The 15943-nt window shown below is 52.4% G+C and overlaps 1 protein-coding gene across 1 annotated transcript; it reads left to right on the plus strand.

The window, feature by feature from the left end:
- Window positions 1-617: 617 nt before the first annotated feature.
- TRIREDRAFT_68466 (glycerone kinase) lies at window positions 618-2390 on the plus strand (the record flags this gene model as incomplete). Its single annotated transcript, XM_006968677.1, has 1 exon — window positions 618-2390. One exon carries the CDS (start codon window positions 618-620, stop codon window positions 2388-2390), a length of 1773 nt encoding a protein of 590 aa, XP_006968739.1.
- Window positions 2391-15943: the final 13553 nt, after the last annotated feature.

The raw sequence follows: 15943 nt of genomic DNA on the forward strand, positions 1-15943 counted from the left end.
TTCCATATGGAATCACGAATCGGAATTCTCCTGTTCCACGAAATCACATCCGGCATCATAGAAATTAATTTGTTTGCGGGGTGAGTGACCGTTCAAGTTGGACAGGAAGCAAACATCGCCAATGGCTTATACGTTCGGCATTTCCCGATTAGGAAATCCGGCCAGCATCAGACAACGGTTGACGAGACTTTGAACACGCCAGCCCAAAGCGAATGCTCTGGAATCTCGGGATCTGTCCAAGAAAAGAGACAAGGCAAAAATGCGGAGTAACTGCTTCATCATACAATCACTTGCATTTATCGATTTACAGTAAATCCGGAGCTCAGCTCACGAGTTGCGGAGGCCGAGGCGGAGGCAGCTAAGGGGGTATCATCAAATCCATTGTTCTCGACCACGAAATGATGAACTTGGATGGTGGCACAGGCTCTTGGATGAGATCACGATGATATGGAAGCCTTGTTTTGTCTTTCCGTGGTCGGAGAGCCCCGATGTGGGAAGATGTTGATTGTGTAGGCCTGAATGCTGCTTATATGCCCTGCTTTTTGCCCTTGGTTATTACAGTAGAATTCAGACGGCACTTTTATTCTATCCCTCAACACATTCTACAGAATAGAACAATGTCAACCAGACACATTTTTACGTCATGTGACGGCCTCGTCAACAAGGCCATCCGAGGCATCATTACCTACAACCCTTCTCTCAGCCTAGACGAAAGCAACCGGGTCGTCTATGACACCACATACGACAAGTCCAAAGTCGTCATCATAAGCGGAGGCGGCTCCGGACATGAGCCTGCGTGGACAGGCTATGTCGGTCAAAACATGCTCGCAGCTTCGGTTCAAGGAGACATCTTTGCCAGCCCCAGCACAAAGCAAATCCTTGCAGCAGTGGACGCTGTTCCGAGTGACAAGGGCACCATTCTGGTCATCACAAACTACACTGGTGACTGTCTGCACTTTGGGCTGGCCAACGAGAAAGCCAATGCCAAAGGCCACAACTGCCGGACCATCATCTGCGGCGACGATGTCTCTGTCGGCAAGAACGGGAGCATGGTTGGTCGCAGAGGTTTGGCTGGACAGATGGGTGTCCTCAAAGTCATGGGCGGAGCTGCTGGTGCTGGAGGCTCGCTGGACGAAGTTTACAATCTTGGTGTCGCATTCTCGCAGCAGATTGTGTCTATTGCGGCAACCTTGGATCATTGCCATGTTCCAGGACGTGCTGAACATGGCATGCTTCAAGAAGGCGTTGTTGAACTCGGCACCGGCCCTCATAACGAACCCGGATACAAGAAACTATCCCCTGCGCCATCTGCGTCTGATCTCGTCTCCCAGATTCTACAATACTGTCTGAATGAAAAGGATCCGGAAAGAGGCTACGTTCACTTCGCCCCTAGTGATGAAGTCATACTACTTCTCAGCAACTACGGCGGCATATCGCACCTGGAGATGGGCGCTCTGGTTGACGAAATTCTCGAGCAGCTTGCAAGAGACTGGAAGATTGAGCCGGTGAGGGTATGCGCCGGCTTCATCGAGACGTCACTCAATGCTCCAGCCTTTTCTGTCTCCGTCATCAATGTGACTGCTGCCGCAAAGAATTGCAGTTACTCTGTCGAAGAGATCAAGTCCTTCTTTGATGCCAGGACGACGACGTTTTGGGAGTCCATGACTGGGTCGCAGACACGGCGGAGGACGAGACAGCAGCAGATTGTTCAGCCCCCGGAGGAAGAGGTCAAGGCAGTTGATGAGTCAAAAGATCTGACTATTGATCCCACGCTCTTAGAGAAGATGTTGAGGAACGCTTGTGAAGCGCTCGTCAAGGCTGAGCCAGATCTCACCAAGTGGGATACCGTCATGGGTGATGGAGATTGCGGAGAGACGCTCAGGACTGGAGCCACATCTTTGCTCACGGCCCTTGATTCGGGATTGGCGAAATCTGGGTCAGTTGTGAGAGTACTATTGGAACTCGAAGACATCGTGGAGAGCAAGATGGGCGGTACTCTGGGCGGCATATTGGGCATCTTTTTTGTCTCCTTGCGTGCAGCTGTCGAGAAGAATATTGGACTGGCCCAAAGCCCGGTCTTGCTCTGGGGAACAGCTCTTGCAACAGCTCTGGAGAGTCTCAGGAGGTATACGCCTGCCAAGGTCGGAGATCGTACTGTCATGGACACACTCATCCCGTTTGCTACCGTCATGTGTGAGTCGGGCTTTGATAACGGCGTCAAGGCGGCACAGGATGGAGCGGATGCGACCAAGACGATGAAGCCGAGACTGGGAAGAGCAACGTATGTTGGCGTGTCGAGTGAGAACAAGGAGTTGCCTCCTGATCCCGGTGCTTGGGGGGCCATGGTGGCCATTCGCGGTTTGCGACAAGGTCTGGTTGAAGCGATCTAGTTGGGGACTCGAAATATACTCAGGATGTATTTGTGCTCTGCAATGGAAACTTGGTACTAAATGATATGGAAATTCTCACTGATCCCAAGTGTTGCATTGGGTTTGATGAGGGTGATTGTTCTGGTGCTCGTGCTCTACATCACGGACAAGAAGACTACCCAGTTTCTTGTCATATAAGAATAGATGAACTGAGTATATCATTTCATAGGAGCCCTTTGTCACCTTGTAGCACCGCCTGCAAGTTCGCCAACTCAATGGCATGCAACGAGACACACTAGAAGTAGCCTTTTCTCTCCATTTACCATCACTCACTCGATCGCAGCCAAACGAGTCCTGAGCCAACTATGATGAATCTACTCGCCCCTTGTAATTATGTGAGAGTTAAGAAGTAAATCCATCGTTTTGTTTACAACTTGCGAATCGGTTTCATCATGCGCAAAGCTCGAGGTACGATGGCTCACTTCACGATTGTCTGTAACTCGTATCTAAGTCTTGCCATTGGCCCCTTCAAGTTTGCTTGCTCAAGTCTTACAAAGAGTGGTGGCTTACATGCAACTGCGCATGCCCGAACCCTTGGCTCCGCTGGCTATTGAATGGCCAAACCAAGCCTCGTAGCACAGCGAGCAGCATAGACAGTGCCACCGATCCCCAGCCGAATCTCGACTCAACTTGAATTCCTCATCACCCGAAGCCGGTGATACAGAACACTCCGCGCTCGCTGTAGCCGAGGCCACAATTCAGAAGTTTTGTCATCATGTAACATGTACGAATCCCAATCCTGCGCTTTACGGCCGATGAAAGCATGCCCGCTAGCCAAGCGCCCTACATGCCTCGCCCTGCCTTGCCTGACGTGGCATAGCTGAGAGCGGTGCTTGTTCGTCGTCTTGGAGGTTCTTTGTTTACATGGCATGCAGTCTGTCGGAGCACTCCCTCGTCATGCTCGGCCTTGCTGAGTCGGAAGTTACCGGGAGTGTCTCCCTTGGCAGAGCAGACCCTTTGCTTACTCGAGGGCTTGTAAGTTCGAATAATGAGCAGTGATGTTTACAACTCCAGATGTCCCATTGGAAGAAGATGCTTTATGTTCCCGTATTTCCTACAAATGGAGGTTGTGCTTCTACGATCGTTCAGTTGTTTTTGCCAGCAATGGAAAAGATAGATACATCTGGCACCAACCAATATGAAGGGGTTCATATTCTATTTCTCAAGCAATAGAGTGCATCATGTAGTTCCTACAGACCGCCTTGGTTTTATCGATGCTTAAGGTCCTTAAGATGAACAGCTGACAGGGCTGAAGCCGCTTCTGTTCGCTTATCCCGTCATCGCTCTGCGCTCCCGAGGCAAGAAATTGACGCCTTCAATCCCATGTGGTTGGCTGCAGCCAAGCCATGAGGGGTGTCTTGTATGTTATGATGACAGCATCAGACCTGCTCTGTTATCATCGAGTAAGGTAATGGAGTCACATGGTCATGGTTTGATCATTATGCGAGATATCACCTCGACCGCGTCCTAGCCAGTTGATTCCAAGATCCCCCGGGCCGCACCGCTTCTTCCGATCAAGTGGCACGCAAGTTGGACTTTATTGGTACCTTGTCCAGGGTTTCCACACGCTGTTCATGCATCCATTCACCGCCAGATTATTCTTCACGGTATGTGGGATTCCGTCTTCTTTCTGTTTCTGTCTCTATTGTCCTCTGTCTCTGTTCTCCTGTCTCTGTTCAAACCGCTGCAGACGAAACAGGCATAGAAAGGCCATCCAAAAGGCCAAAAGAAGGGCTCTCAACAGCCTACCTCGGGCATAGTGTCCATCTGGAGTTGCAGAGATGGATACTGCAGAGCTCAATTTGGGATGCCCCTCTACTCGAGTCAGTCTCAGCACTTCCAATCTCGTCATCTCCCCCCTTAGGCGCCGTCTGTAAGAGCCGTATACGCCGGTAGCTCTGAGACAAAGTCCCTTCGCTTCGTCTGGCTGCCTTGTTTGACAGTTCCGTGTCTCACTCAGGCGCGGCCTCTGCCGCCGTAGGGCAAGACATTGCTACTCGAACTAGCACGAGCTACTATCGCTTTTCCCCTTGAGGCTCTGCCCTGGATGCCTCGAGACCCATCTTCATCTCTTCATACTACTAGTAGGTACTAGTAGTCTAATGTTCTGTCACTATTCCTCCCTTCAACTGAAGGGGACTTGAGATGAACAGCAGAGAAATTGAGGATGCCAGTTGTCACACACACCCTCCTTTGGTCCCCAGCCGCTGAAGTGGACCAAATGACACACCCCTCTCCCCCCTTGCCAATTCATCCATCGAGCCTTGGCCACCCCCTGCTAGTCCAATGTCAACAGACCCGGGCAGACATGCGGAAAAGTCATCGTATCCAGCCCGGATACCAATGGCCTGGTCCCAACATCGAAGAGCAACTCGCGCTATAGCCGGCTGTCTCCCCCCCGGTCGTCATCCGCAGCTCGGCAGGGATCGCGCAGGCCTCTCTGCCGCCACGAGCGTCACCCGGCCCAGCTTTCCCACAGATCACGACGACAAAGATCGTGCGCGTGCCCGCGCCTCACCGGAGAGGCCCCTGCTCAGTGCACTCGAACGGGATCCGTGTGTAGCGATACAATCTTGACGGAGGCAGACCCGACACGGTAGGATGTACCAGTACAGGCGATCATGCTCTGTGCCGCCTCCTGCAAAGGTTCCCTTTCGTACGCGGACCCTTGGCAATCGTACGTCTTTCTCCGCGATTCCCTCTCCAGAGCCAGCGATCCAATGGTCCGATCGTGGAAAAAGAAATTGAGGCCCGGGACAGCGAAAGCCCTATCCTCCTGCATCGGCGTTAACACACCACAAGCCCGCAAAACGCGCAGTTCATGGTGCTGCTGGACATGCTTTACCTCTGCTTCCTCTCACGGCCGATGAGCGGCGGCCGACAGCTCTGCACCCCCAAGCCCCCCTTCCCTTGCCTATCGCCGATATTTGGGGGCGATAGGCGCTCCAGGGCATACCTATACCGGACGTGTCCGAGCACTGCTTGGTGCTCATCTTTGCTCCTCAACTGGCCCGTCGAGTGCTTTCATGTACCGGCTCAGTCCGTGTCAATGACGTAGAATCCCATGTACATACCCTCGTCCCTGCAGAGCACCCTTCTCGTCCAAGTGCATCTGGCGGTGTTGGTCCTGCTGTAGATGTATAGGACCAAGGCATACGAGTATGGGAGAACAGGCATGACAAATTCTACCCGGTTCCTTTCCTTCTCCTCCGCCGCCGCCCCCCCTGTACGGTGTCCAATCAGTCTCCTCCGGAATAGACCCCGAGATGCTTGGTTGGCGAAAACGGGGAGCGATTGCATGATGGAGCTCAAACTATCACGAGGGCGTCTGAACTGTACATCCGGAGGGGAGTGACTGGCAAGGAGATGACATCCGTCCCGTCATTAGGACTGCATGGGGGACAGCCTGGGTTCTCGCCGATATCCGGATGACACCTTGGGTTGCTATGTATATCCCCTTCCTATTCTTGCCGCAAGTAAACCTAGTTGAACCTTCCGAACATCTTCGCATCTATCTTCATAGTCTCCATACCCGCATCTCATTGTTTGCTCCCTACATGTGCATGAAAATGCCCACTCTGTCCTACTCAAGAGTTAATACTACAGCAAGTGGCATCTCGGCTCTCGCGGATTGGCCTCCGCGGACATCTTGTTGTCTGCATGTGTGTGTGACCGAAACCCTACAGCAGATCCGTGCCCCAGCTGCTCCAATGGTACTCTGGACTATCTGTTCCCCCCCTGCATGGTCGAATGGGCACAGCCGCTCCCTCTTCTCTCTCCCTGCATAGGTGTTGGGCCAACCTCTGCTGTTCTCAACGGCAATGAATACTTATCACAGCAACGCCAATCGTGACCTATTTCGTAATATGTAGTAATATTGGGGTTCCCATAATAATTGACAAGATGGAGTGCAGAACATCATGGGTTAGAATGACTGTGCCCCCCATGTATCCGTACGCGTACGTAGAGTACCATGCCCTGCAGATTGTACATAGTCAGGCTTGACAACCCATGTCCCGTCAATCACGATCCGATCCCCTCATCTGATCCGGGAATACCTCCAAGAGCTGGCATATTGCAGGTGCCGACCGTCACTGTTGCAATGTCGATCTTGGTCGGCGGGCGAGATTGCCTTGAGATGCCCGAGCGAGCAGGCAGTGCGGCTGCGGCCGACACTGGAGCGGGAGGGCGCAAACAACGGCACGAATCAGGATCTTCCGTAAGGTACCCTGTTCTTGCACGAAGGCAATCTATCACTTCTCTTCTTCTTCAATATGATATATGACGAATGTCAGCTGCAGAGCACTTCATTTGTAGCCATTTGCTGCGGCCTTCCACATGCCTGCTGGACTCCAATATAGTTCGTGGGGTTCAATGTTAGATGACACAGGTAGGTTATTCATGGACGATCAAAGCGATGCCTTGACAGTGCTTGGTGCTAAGGAATCCTTCGTCGCAGTGTTGACCGGTTACGGCGGGTGTTGTGTAGAGCTCCGGGGTATTGGATGACCGCTACTCCAACAGGGTGATGAATAGAATAGCCAGGAGAAGAACCATTCTAAATATGCCGACAAGCGTAGTGTCTTCGCGTGTGGCAAGCAATCGTGGGCGACATTCAGAATGCCTACCCTGTTCAAAGTGAGTGACTCGCCAGAGCAGAGCGTGTGGCGTTACTTGCCATCTTGCAGCAATCTGTTGCCAGATAGAATATACCATTCGACAGAATAGACGTAAAGAAATGGCATTCTATTGCTCATATGAGTCCTGTCATGACCATACGACCTTTGTGTTGGCATTAGCTTATGTCCTTCCATGTACTGGCTTATATCAATTCTCCCCCTCATTTGACGTCGTGGGAAACTTGATTTTGATGTCAACAAAATGAATGAAACTACTCAGTATCAGAGCAACTGCCTCTCTCTCGCTTGGACAAGTATTGACCGGTAAGAAGCTCATTATGACCAAGGTGATAGGGAATCGGGCTACAAGGTGCCCCCCAGACTACCCTGAAGTAGCAGCAGATTATCGAAACTGGGAATTCTGGTTTCATCAAAAGGCCATGCTGATTTATGAAGAAGTGAAGAATGCGACTTTATGACGAGGCCTCGTGGATATGCAAAGATGGGGGTTGAACTAATTGCATGTTCAAACGCCTGTTGGAGCCGCGATTGACAATTTCGTGATTCAAGGGGTTCTGTCTCTAGGAGAAGGAAGTTTTCTGGAGACACCTTCAAGGAGTACCTAGTAACTGTTGAGTCAAATAAAGTACAAATACAAGCCATAGAACAGGCTGCGTGGCTCTCGTGGCCTGCTCGTACCTACATGTAGTTCCCGCCACCCCCAGCTTCTGATCACAATTGCATCAGTATATGTTTTTCACCCACATAGTATATGCATACGTATAGTCAATAGTTGGCCATCAGCAAAACCTACCTGAAATGCTGGTATTCAGAGACATCATGGGTCTTGAAGTTTGCCCGATTACCTGGTAGAAGTCTTACCATTCTCCACATAAGGTAGGTACTGTGGGTAGAACTCTTCCGTCTGCTCCTTCGTATATCTCGCCCCCATGGCTTGCAACCACCAGCACTCCGCCCAATGCGTTGATTCCCTTTGTGCTTCGTACGTTGACACCATCAACCTCTACCGGCTATGAGCCTTACCAAGCGTCCGGCTGCGCACACATCCTTCGTCTACGGCCGCAGGAGGCCCGGCCTAGGCTGCGTTAGCCAGCCGGGCGTCACCAATAGGAACGATCCATGGAGCGAGGGAAGCAATCGTGGCGGCCGTCTGGACCTCCAGGCGGGACGCAGCAGGATCGTTTCCATATCACCCATCTTTCATGTAGGTACACATAGCCGGGTTCGTGAGTAGTGGACGCGTAGCCGAAGGGCTGGTGTGTGTGCCTTGGTCTGGTGTGGTTTGCGCCCTCCTCTCACCCTATGCGCCATCGGTTAAGCCTGCAAGCCTCTTGTCACGATGCGACATATGAAGCGAGCAGGATGTTGGACAGCATTACGGTAGTTGAATACTGTAGAGCGTGCGTAAAATGGAAAGAAGAACTTTTCTTCCTCTTATTTGTAATGTCGAGATAGGTACCAAGGCGCTATCTACCTTCTAAGTGACGGAGTCGGCAACATAGAGCGGCAACATAGTTGTAGATAGGAAAAGCCCAAACTCCGCAGACATATACGATTGAACACACTTCCTGTTTCCTATTCAAGCGTCGAAACTCTCATGAGCTCCAAGCAGCAAATTCCTGTGAGATGCGGTTGATGCAATTTGACGGGAGCTGTGTGATCTGCTGCTCAACCAATAATCCTCTCAACTACAGCCAGGGTTGCCGTCACACAGCCTCCAGCCACAACGCACACTCGAACCCTGACCAAGTATCGCAAGCGAGGGCCCACGAGTATTTCATCCTTGTATCAATGGAATTTCGCCAGAAAGAGTGAAAGGGAGCGGGGGGTGGGAAGCGGGATGCAATGTAAGGTTGTGAGATGGCAGAGGTCATCAACTTGTTTTGGCTACGGGAGCGATGCTGCAGGATCGAGACAAAAAGCCACGGATGCAGGAGATGATGTATGAAAGCGAAATGTGGGTTGGGCAAGACTTCGTGAGGCCGCAGGAACTTGGGCCTGCATGCGACTGAACACCCGGACGAAAGAAGAGAGAGAGAGAGTGCGATACAGAGCTAGTAGTAGAAACGAACGAGTTGCTGTGTACAAGGTAAGTCATGTTACAAGTAACCTCGTGTCCAGTAGACGACACACTCCCTCTTCTCCCCGGTTAAGGGTACCAGGATCCTGACTAGCACCTTGGATCTAAGCGCAATCTTTCTTTCAGCCGGCACGTGGGAAGACCGAATCGCGACAAGTCGCTGCGACCGGGAGAGCTGACAGCCAGGGCATGGCTCATGGATGCTCCGTCTATCTGCATCCTTTGGTCGCCGAACGGGTCTTCCGGTTAAAAGAGCGAGTCAAAGCATCGAGGTCCCCACCACCGGCTTGCTCATCTCCAAAGGCAAGACTTGATGCCGTATCACGGTGGCTGTTGTTGTTACTGTGACTCTCCTTGCTTGTCTGCTTCTTCTCCTCCTCTTCATCCTATGCCGCGCACACACTCTATATGGTCACTTTATTTGGAGAATAGCCTTGAGTTGCATGTGTGGAGGCTGCGCGTCCCCTCCTCGAGAAGCATACCCTCCCGGCTATTCGGTTGGGGCTGCGACAGTTTGAATCAACTAGTTAGGTCGTTCTCGTCTGTGATTTCAAACACGGAGGATTTCAATGATACAAGCACGCCCGTGAAGAGCTTCCTAGTACGGAGATACCCAAATAATTAAGAGTTGCGGAGAGGAAGTGAAGAGAGGCCAGTCCATACCCTTGACAGAACAAAACTAGGTAAGCTCCTAGTATCCAGTAAAAAGATGTGATTTGACTACAATACTAATATAAAATGACGAATGCCAGAATTTGTCATTAAGCTTGAGTAAGGTGTCCATGACTGCATGAGCACATGCGATCCTGGAGCGTCATCCCCATCAAGTCGTGTGCTTTCAAACGGTGGGACACATTCATTGCCCCCATCATTCCGCGTTTCGGAACTCTTCTTCCTCTTCAGCTAGAGCCTTGGGGGTCATCGAGTCAGGTATGACCGACAGGGGCTGCATCTTGCCATCAACCGCTGCCTCGTTGATAACGAATGCTCACTTGTCCATGCTTGCTCTCCCCAAGTCTTTCTGTTCAGCTCCCTTGAATTCAGCTTGTTCGGGATATGGACAGGTAAGGTACCCACCCCCTAAACCATCGACTAATGTACCCTGGAAGACCACCCACAGCAAAAAATCCCCATCATATTATCGATGCAAGGGTTCTGAAAATTGGAATTGCAGCAGCAGGGATCTGGCGAATCCTACCGGAAATCTCGATTCGTCTTAGACGTGGCTAGTAGCGCAAGCAATCCCCATGTTTTGCTTCTCAATCGCAGCTGAAGCTTAGAAACAAAGCACATGCTATTCTCAGGAAGAGTACGGTAAGTTACGCACAGCGAGAAGAGACACCTAATGCCGACGAGAACATTATGCCCCCAGCCAGCTAGTTAAATCGCCTCTAGGGTCATGACGACACCCTCCAGCATGGCGTGGAGGCGACATTGTAAATCGTTCTCTCGGGTGTGACGGTTCACTCGCGCTGATTCAGTCTGGCCCGCCTCTCGCGATCCAGTGCTACCACCCATCGTCCCTCTTTGAAAATACCAGCAACACCTCTTTCAGCTCCCTAGCGATCCGCCTCCCCCCTCAAGCGCCAAACAACAACAGGCACTGTCCGACCCAGCGCGCCGGTACGACATCAGCTCGCCCATCCCATTGGGAGCGAAGGCTGGAGGACGATGGAGCCCATGGCCAAGGTGCCACAGCAGGACGGCCAGCGTGCCAATAAGACAGTGAAGCGCTAGGGAACGCGCGAGATCTGCGTACAAAGATGTGCGTACGACTTCAATGTGCATGATCGGTAGAAGGCGGAAGAGCCCCATCCATGTTGAGATTTCCTCATCCATGCCTTCGCCTCGAGGAGTTTGGGTTCTGCTGTCGTGGATGAGTAGAAGCCTGTTCTGGGGGCCCATGTTGTGGTCGCTGAAGGGGGAGGGTGGTCATACGATGGAGCTGGGAGTCGTCCCGTCACAGCACCAGGGCGTAGGAACGGTCCTACAGTAACCCCTTCTTCCTGAGTGGCTTGCTTTGTCACGGGAAGAAATGGAATCAAAGTAAAGGGAGGAAACACGAATAATATAGACATGAAGCCTGAAAAATGCAAAGTCAATTAACATCGTATGGGCAGATTCTACTCTCAATGCCGCATAGGCGACCTCTGCATCCATGTAAGCCACAACAAGCAACTGTGTGATATGAAGTGCCTACGACATGTGACTACAACGTCAATATGATTGGACTTCGTCTCGTAAATGAGTTATTACGCACCTTCACGACTGGATGATAGTGCTCTTCAGCATGTCCTAGCAGACGAAGAGGTTCAGCAGTGAGATGGGCCACTTAACACAGCCTTAAGAGCTTCTTAAATAGCATAGCTGCAAGTTTGAGGCAGCACATATACGGTATTATGCCGTTGCTCACGATGAATTGGCCAGAACATCTGTAATTCAGGCTCAATGCCTCATGCGCGGTGGCAACAGGCATGAGGTGACCAAGCAATAGAGCTGATGCTAAGGCACGCTCCCAGCTGAGCAACCCCGTCTTCGGCACCCTTTTAGAACCGACCAACCAAAGAGTCATGCGTTGATCATGTGGGCATGGGCTCCTTAGGCTTGCTGATCTGTTGCATTCTTCTACGTGGCTTATGAGCGCTCGATTGCTCACCATCAAATACTGGAATAGTCGCATCCACGATGCAGCGGATATGGGTGAATGTTGAGGTACCAAAGTCTCTGTATATGCCTGATGCCAAAGTTTCAGAGTTTGCAGGAGAAACCAAACATGGCCGTGCAACAGCGTGTTGCAGCCTCGAGCGTGGCGCCCCCATTTCCTCATGGCGAGCGAGCAGTTCCCAGCTGAGGCCGCCCACCCAGACGCCGCCTTCTGTGCCATGGCGAGAGCGAGAGCGCAGGGTGGAAGCCGCTGTAACTGCTCGCACTGCCTCGTGGAGGGTGAGACAAATAAAACGTTGTGAGATGGCAACGGGGCGGCCTTGATTGGCAGCAAATGTGTGTCTTTTCTTCTGTCGCGGGAGGTTTTCGGGAGGAGTGGAGAAGCCGTGTGGATGGGCCTCGGGAGCATCCAGGTGCCACATACTAGTAATTACATCTGCTCCAAGCAAGACGTCTTGGAACTGGAACCAGGGTACTAGTCGGAGCATACCAGCAAGATAGTGAAAGAACCGTCATTGTAGCATCAGGGAGCGGCCCTGGGAGGGGGTTTGGCGCACCCTCTGGGGATACACAAGGCGCAACCAGAAGCAGAGAGTGTCAGACAGCGACGGTTTTACCAGATTGAGGCATGGTTGAGAGGCCAGACGATGGGGTGGAAGCCAGACGCCAGACTCCGAGAGGCCTGTAGCCCCCGCCTCTTTCGGGTATCTGCTTCATCGTCGCGGCCGTCTGCTTGGGAGGGGAAGAAGAAAGGGGGGGGGGGGGGGGGGTGTCGTACTCGGAATTGTGGCCATGTCTGGGTCGAGTTGTTGACGCGGATGCAAAGCCGCCACTTTGGGCTCACATTCCCAGCACGCTCATGCCTGTACAGGTCGCTTATAATGGGAACTGGCATGGCATAAGGGGGGGAAGCGGTGGCATGATGAGGATCCTTGTGAAGCTGCGTGTTGCGGGAAGGATGGAGCATCGACTTACATAGACGTGTGGCATGCCTCTGCACTGGGACAGGACTCGTATGTACACACGATGCCATGACTGCAGAGAATCTTCAATACATGATGATGATACTGATGATGATATATATTCCTGTCTGTCATCTCAGTTCCCATGTAGAAAATATACTACCGGTAGGGAGGTAGGTAGAAAGAGCTGCTTTCTCATGGCATCATCCTCACAGAAATTCCGAAGCTGCAAGTAGTGCGGTACCAGCACGGTACCCGCCATGCGGCAATGCCACACTGCTAACCTAGAGTCTCCTCGCTGTAAGCGTCGCGTGCCTGCTACAAGCTACCCTCGCCTATCATCTTCCGAAACGGAAAAACTCTGCGACTCCTTCCCCCATCTCTGGTCTCTCCTCTCTTCTTCCATTCACCACCAGTCTGGTTCAACCACTTTCTTCTCTCCGCCAGGGCTGTTCAACCACAGAGTCGCGACCATGGACAAGCCATGCAAGCCTTGCGCCGGCCATTCGGCTAGGGAACGACGACCACTTACAGCACTGGTACAGGCAGAGGAAACCCCTGTAACTGGAGGTGCCCGAGTCCCCCGCGCCCCCCTGTGTCGATCCCTGTGCTGCGCAGACGCCCCCCCTTGATGCACTGCTGCTTCTAACGCACTCCCCCTAAGGTCACTGGGTGGAGAGACGACGGCTCGAGCTCCAACTGCCGCCCTGAACCACTGGCTGATGGCTTGACTTCTAGGATGACCGGACCAAGCTGACGGACAGATAGGGCGAGTGTCCTCGGATTCTGGCCTGGGATCACGCTCTAGTGGCTGACCGAAATTCGACGACGTTGAAGCCTGATGCCAGCTCCCCGGGCAATGCAGCACCGAGAATGCCCAGCTCTGCTCTCCCCCAGATTCGTCGGCCATTCGTCCGGAATGACCCCAAGATGCCGCCTGCCAGCCCGTCCGCAAGAGCCGAGGTGGCGCATACTTGTGCTCAGCAATACATGCGCTGTGCCTGGGCGCCTCTCATTCACCGTTACCATATTGTACGATGCCATCGTCGAGAGATGCCTCACCGACTGCTCTCCGCGGAAGCGCGAGACCGTCATGTTGCGCGGGACCGAACCTTATCTGATCCCTGCCACGGCCTCACCTGCTCGGATGCCAATCCGCTTGCCACCCCTCCACCATGGGTTGCAGCACCAGTAGTCAAAGCCGACTACGCTCTGCACACACACTCTCACAACGGTGGTTTAGAGTCCGCTACCATTGCTCTCGTTGGACTGCGATCTCGGGTTCGCAGCTCAAGAATGCCTGGCCTTTTGCGAAAAGGTCGTCCTTTTGCTTTGTACATCGCACGCGGCCGGTACACGATGGGCCAATTCTGCCACCGTGTTGCACCCATCGTGTCTCCTGCCGGATCTGACGGGCCCCGGCGCTGCAAATCATGTATAGAATGAGTATGTGCGGTGTATCTTATACTCAGCATCGTCAGTGGTCGATGCTAGTATTGATGGCTCAGGCGTACCTGAATCAACCTGTGGGGAACCGTCTAGCTTATACCACACGCCCGTTTTGCTGTGTTCGCGGTTGGAGATGGTGCCGCAAGGTCAAGAGAGTTGCAAGTATAAGAGGTTCGTTGCCGGCCATTCTCCATGTTGCCTCTGGAAGTGCTTCTCGCTCTGATGTTGATCACGACTTTACAAATCTCCAATTGTATCGAATTTTGATGTCCTCATAAGTTGTTCGATCAGGCGACCAAACATCCAAGGGCTACAGCAAAGGGACGGCTTCAATGAGAGAGAGAGGTGAGACAGGGTATTGGTTTACATGACTGACCATACGACGCAATATACTAATAACCTTGATATAATGATAGAAGAACAATAATAACTCACTGGATAGTGCAGACGAATCGCATACGCCTAGCATTGGTCGACGCCGCTGGAGTAAATGCCACCTCGTGAACGCACTGTCGTCGAAGCCACAGAGGAGATAGTGTTCTCAGCTATTCGTCAAGTCAGAAAGGTAATCTCTTTTCTCTTTCTCCCTTGGCTATTATCCTATAGAGGCAGTGTATGTGCTTCTTTCCTCCTGCATTGCCTCAAGCGAATCACAAGAACGGCTTCTTCTCAGCACTTCCTCTCAAGCCTTTCTACCACCTTCACTACCGCGATGATGCGTTGGCCCGCTGATGAACCTTCCGCCGCTGCGTCGGTGATAAGCGCGGGAGAGACCAACCATGAGAGCGGGCGAGCTGCCCTTGGACGACGAATTGGCTCAACCCATGCGTCTGAGGTATCATGAGGAGATGACCAAAGCCTCATGACAGGGACGATCAATTAGCCTTGCCTTCTTGGCTGCCCCTCACATTCTCTATCTACTAGTAATCTATTGCCCTTCTCTCTGTCCGGGGTGTCTGATGGGGCAACATCTACCTGCTGCTGACCGGCCGCCCTCCCCCGCCTCTGTCGTCTGATTTGGTCTGTGCTGTTTGAAACAAGTTGTAGAAAATGCAGTGGAAGCAGGCAGCAGTTTTCTGGACAGATGTCATGCTGGCGGTGGGGGTGGCATGCACCCATGCCTGTCACTGTCCACTTACCCCTGCTGTTGCCGTTGAGGCGATGGAGATTTCACGATGACAGATCTCACCCGCACGTCCGCACGTCCGCACGTCGTGATGAGCCGCTGACAGGAATGGATACGACCAGGGAAAGAAACAATACCGGCAGCCGACGACGGCGATACCAGAAAGCAGACGGCTGAATCCTGTTGCCGCAAGGAATCGCCGACCTTGGCATACGAAATATCCTCAAGCCCTGAGCTGGCTTTGATCTGCCCTAGACAGTCTCCCATCGCAGCAATTACACGCCACGTCAACATTTGCTCGATTCCTTGTCGAAATATTGCAAGCTCCTTGCACGCTGCCGACCGCTCAGGCCGACGTCTAGATTGCCTCGATTCCGGTGAGGTTCGGCCAGGGTGTTGTTTACTTCGTTCTTACGAACGGTGACTCGAGCCTGCAAGGGAGTCTGGTGCAATAGCATCTTACGAACAGTAAGTGGTTGTGTTGGTGCTGCTTTGATTTCTTTTCCTTTCCCGTTTAGTATCTTCCAAGAGACCCGGAACCGCGTCCGCTCTCCCCTTTTGCCCCCCCCATACCTCCCTTGTCGAGCGCACAA

Source organism: Trichoderma reesei (assembly GCF_000167675.1).
Source record: "Trichoderma reesei QM6a unplaced genomic scaffold TRIREscaffold_25, whole genome shotgun sequence".
NCBI classification, from domain to species: domain Eukaryota; kingdom Fungi; phylum Ascomycota; class Sordariomycetes; order Hypocreales; family Hypocreaceae; genus Trichoderma; species Trichoderma reesei.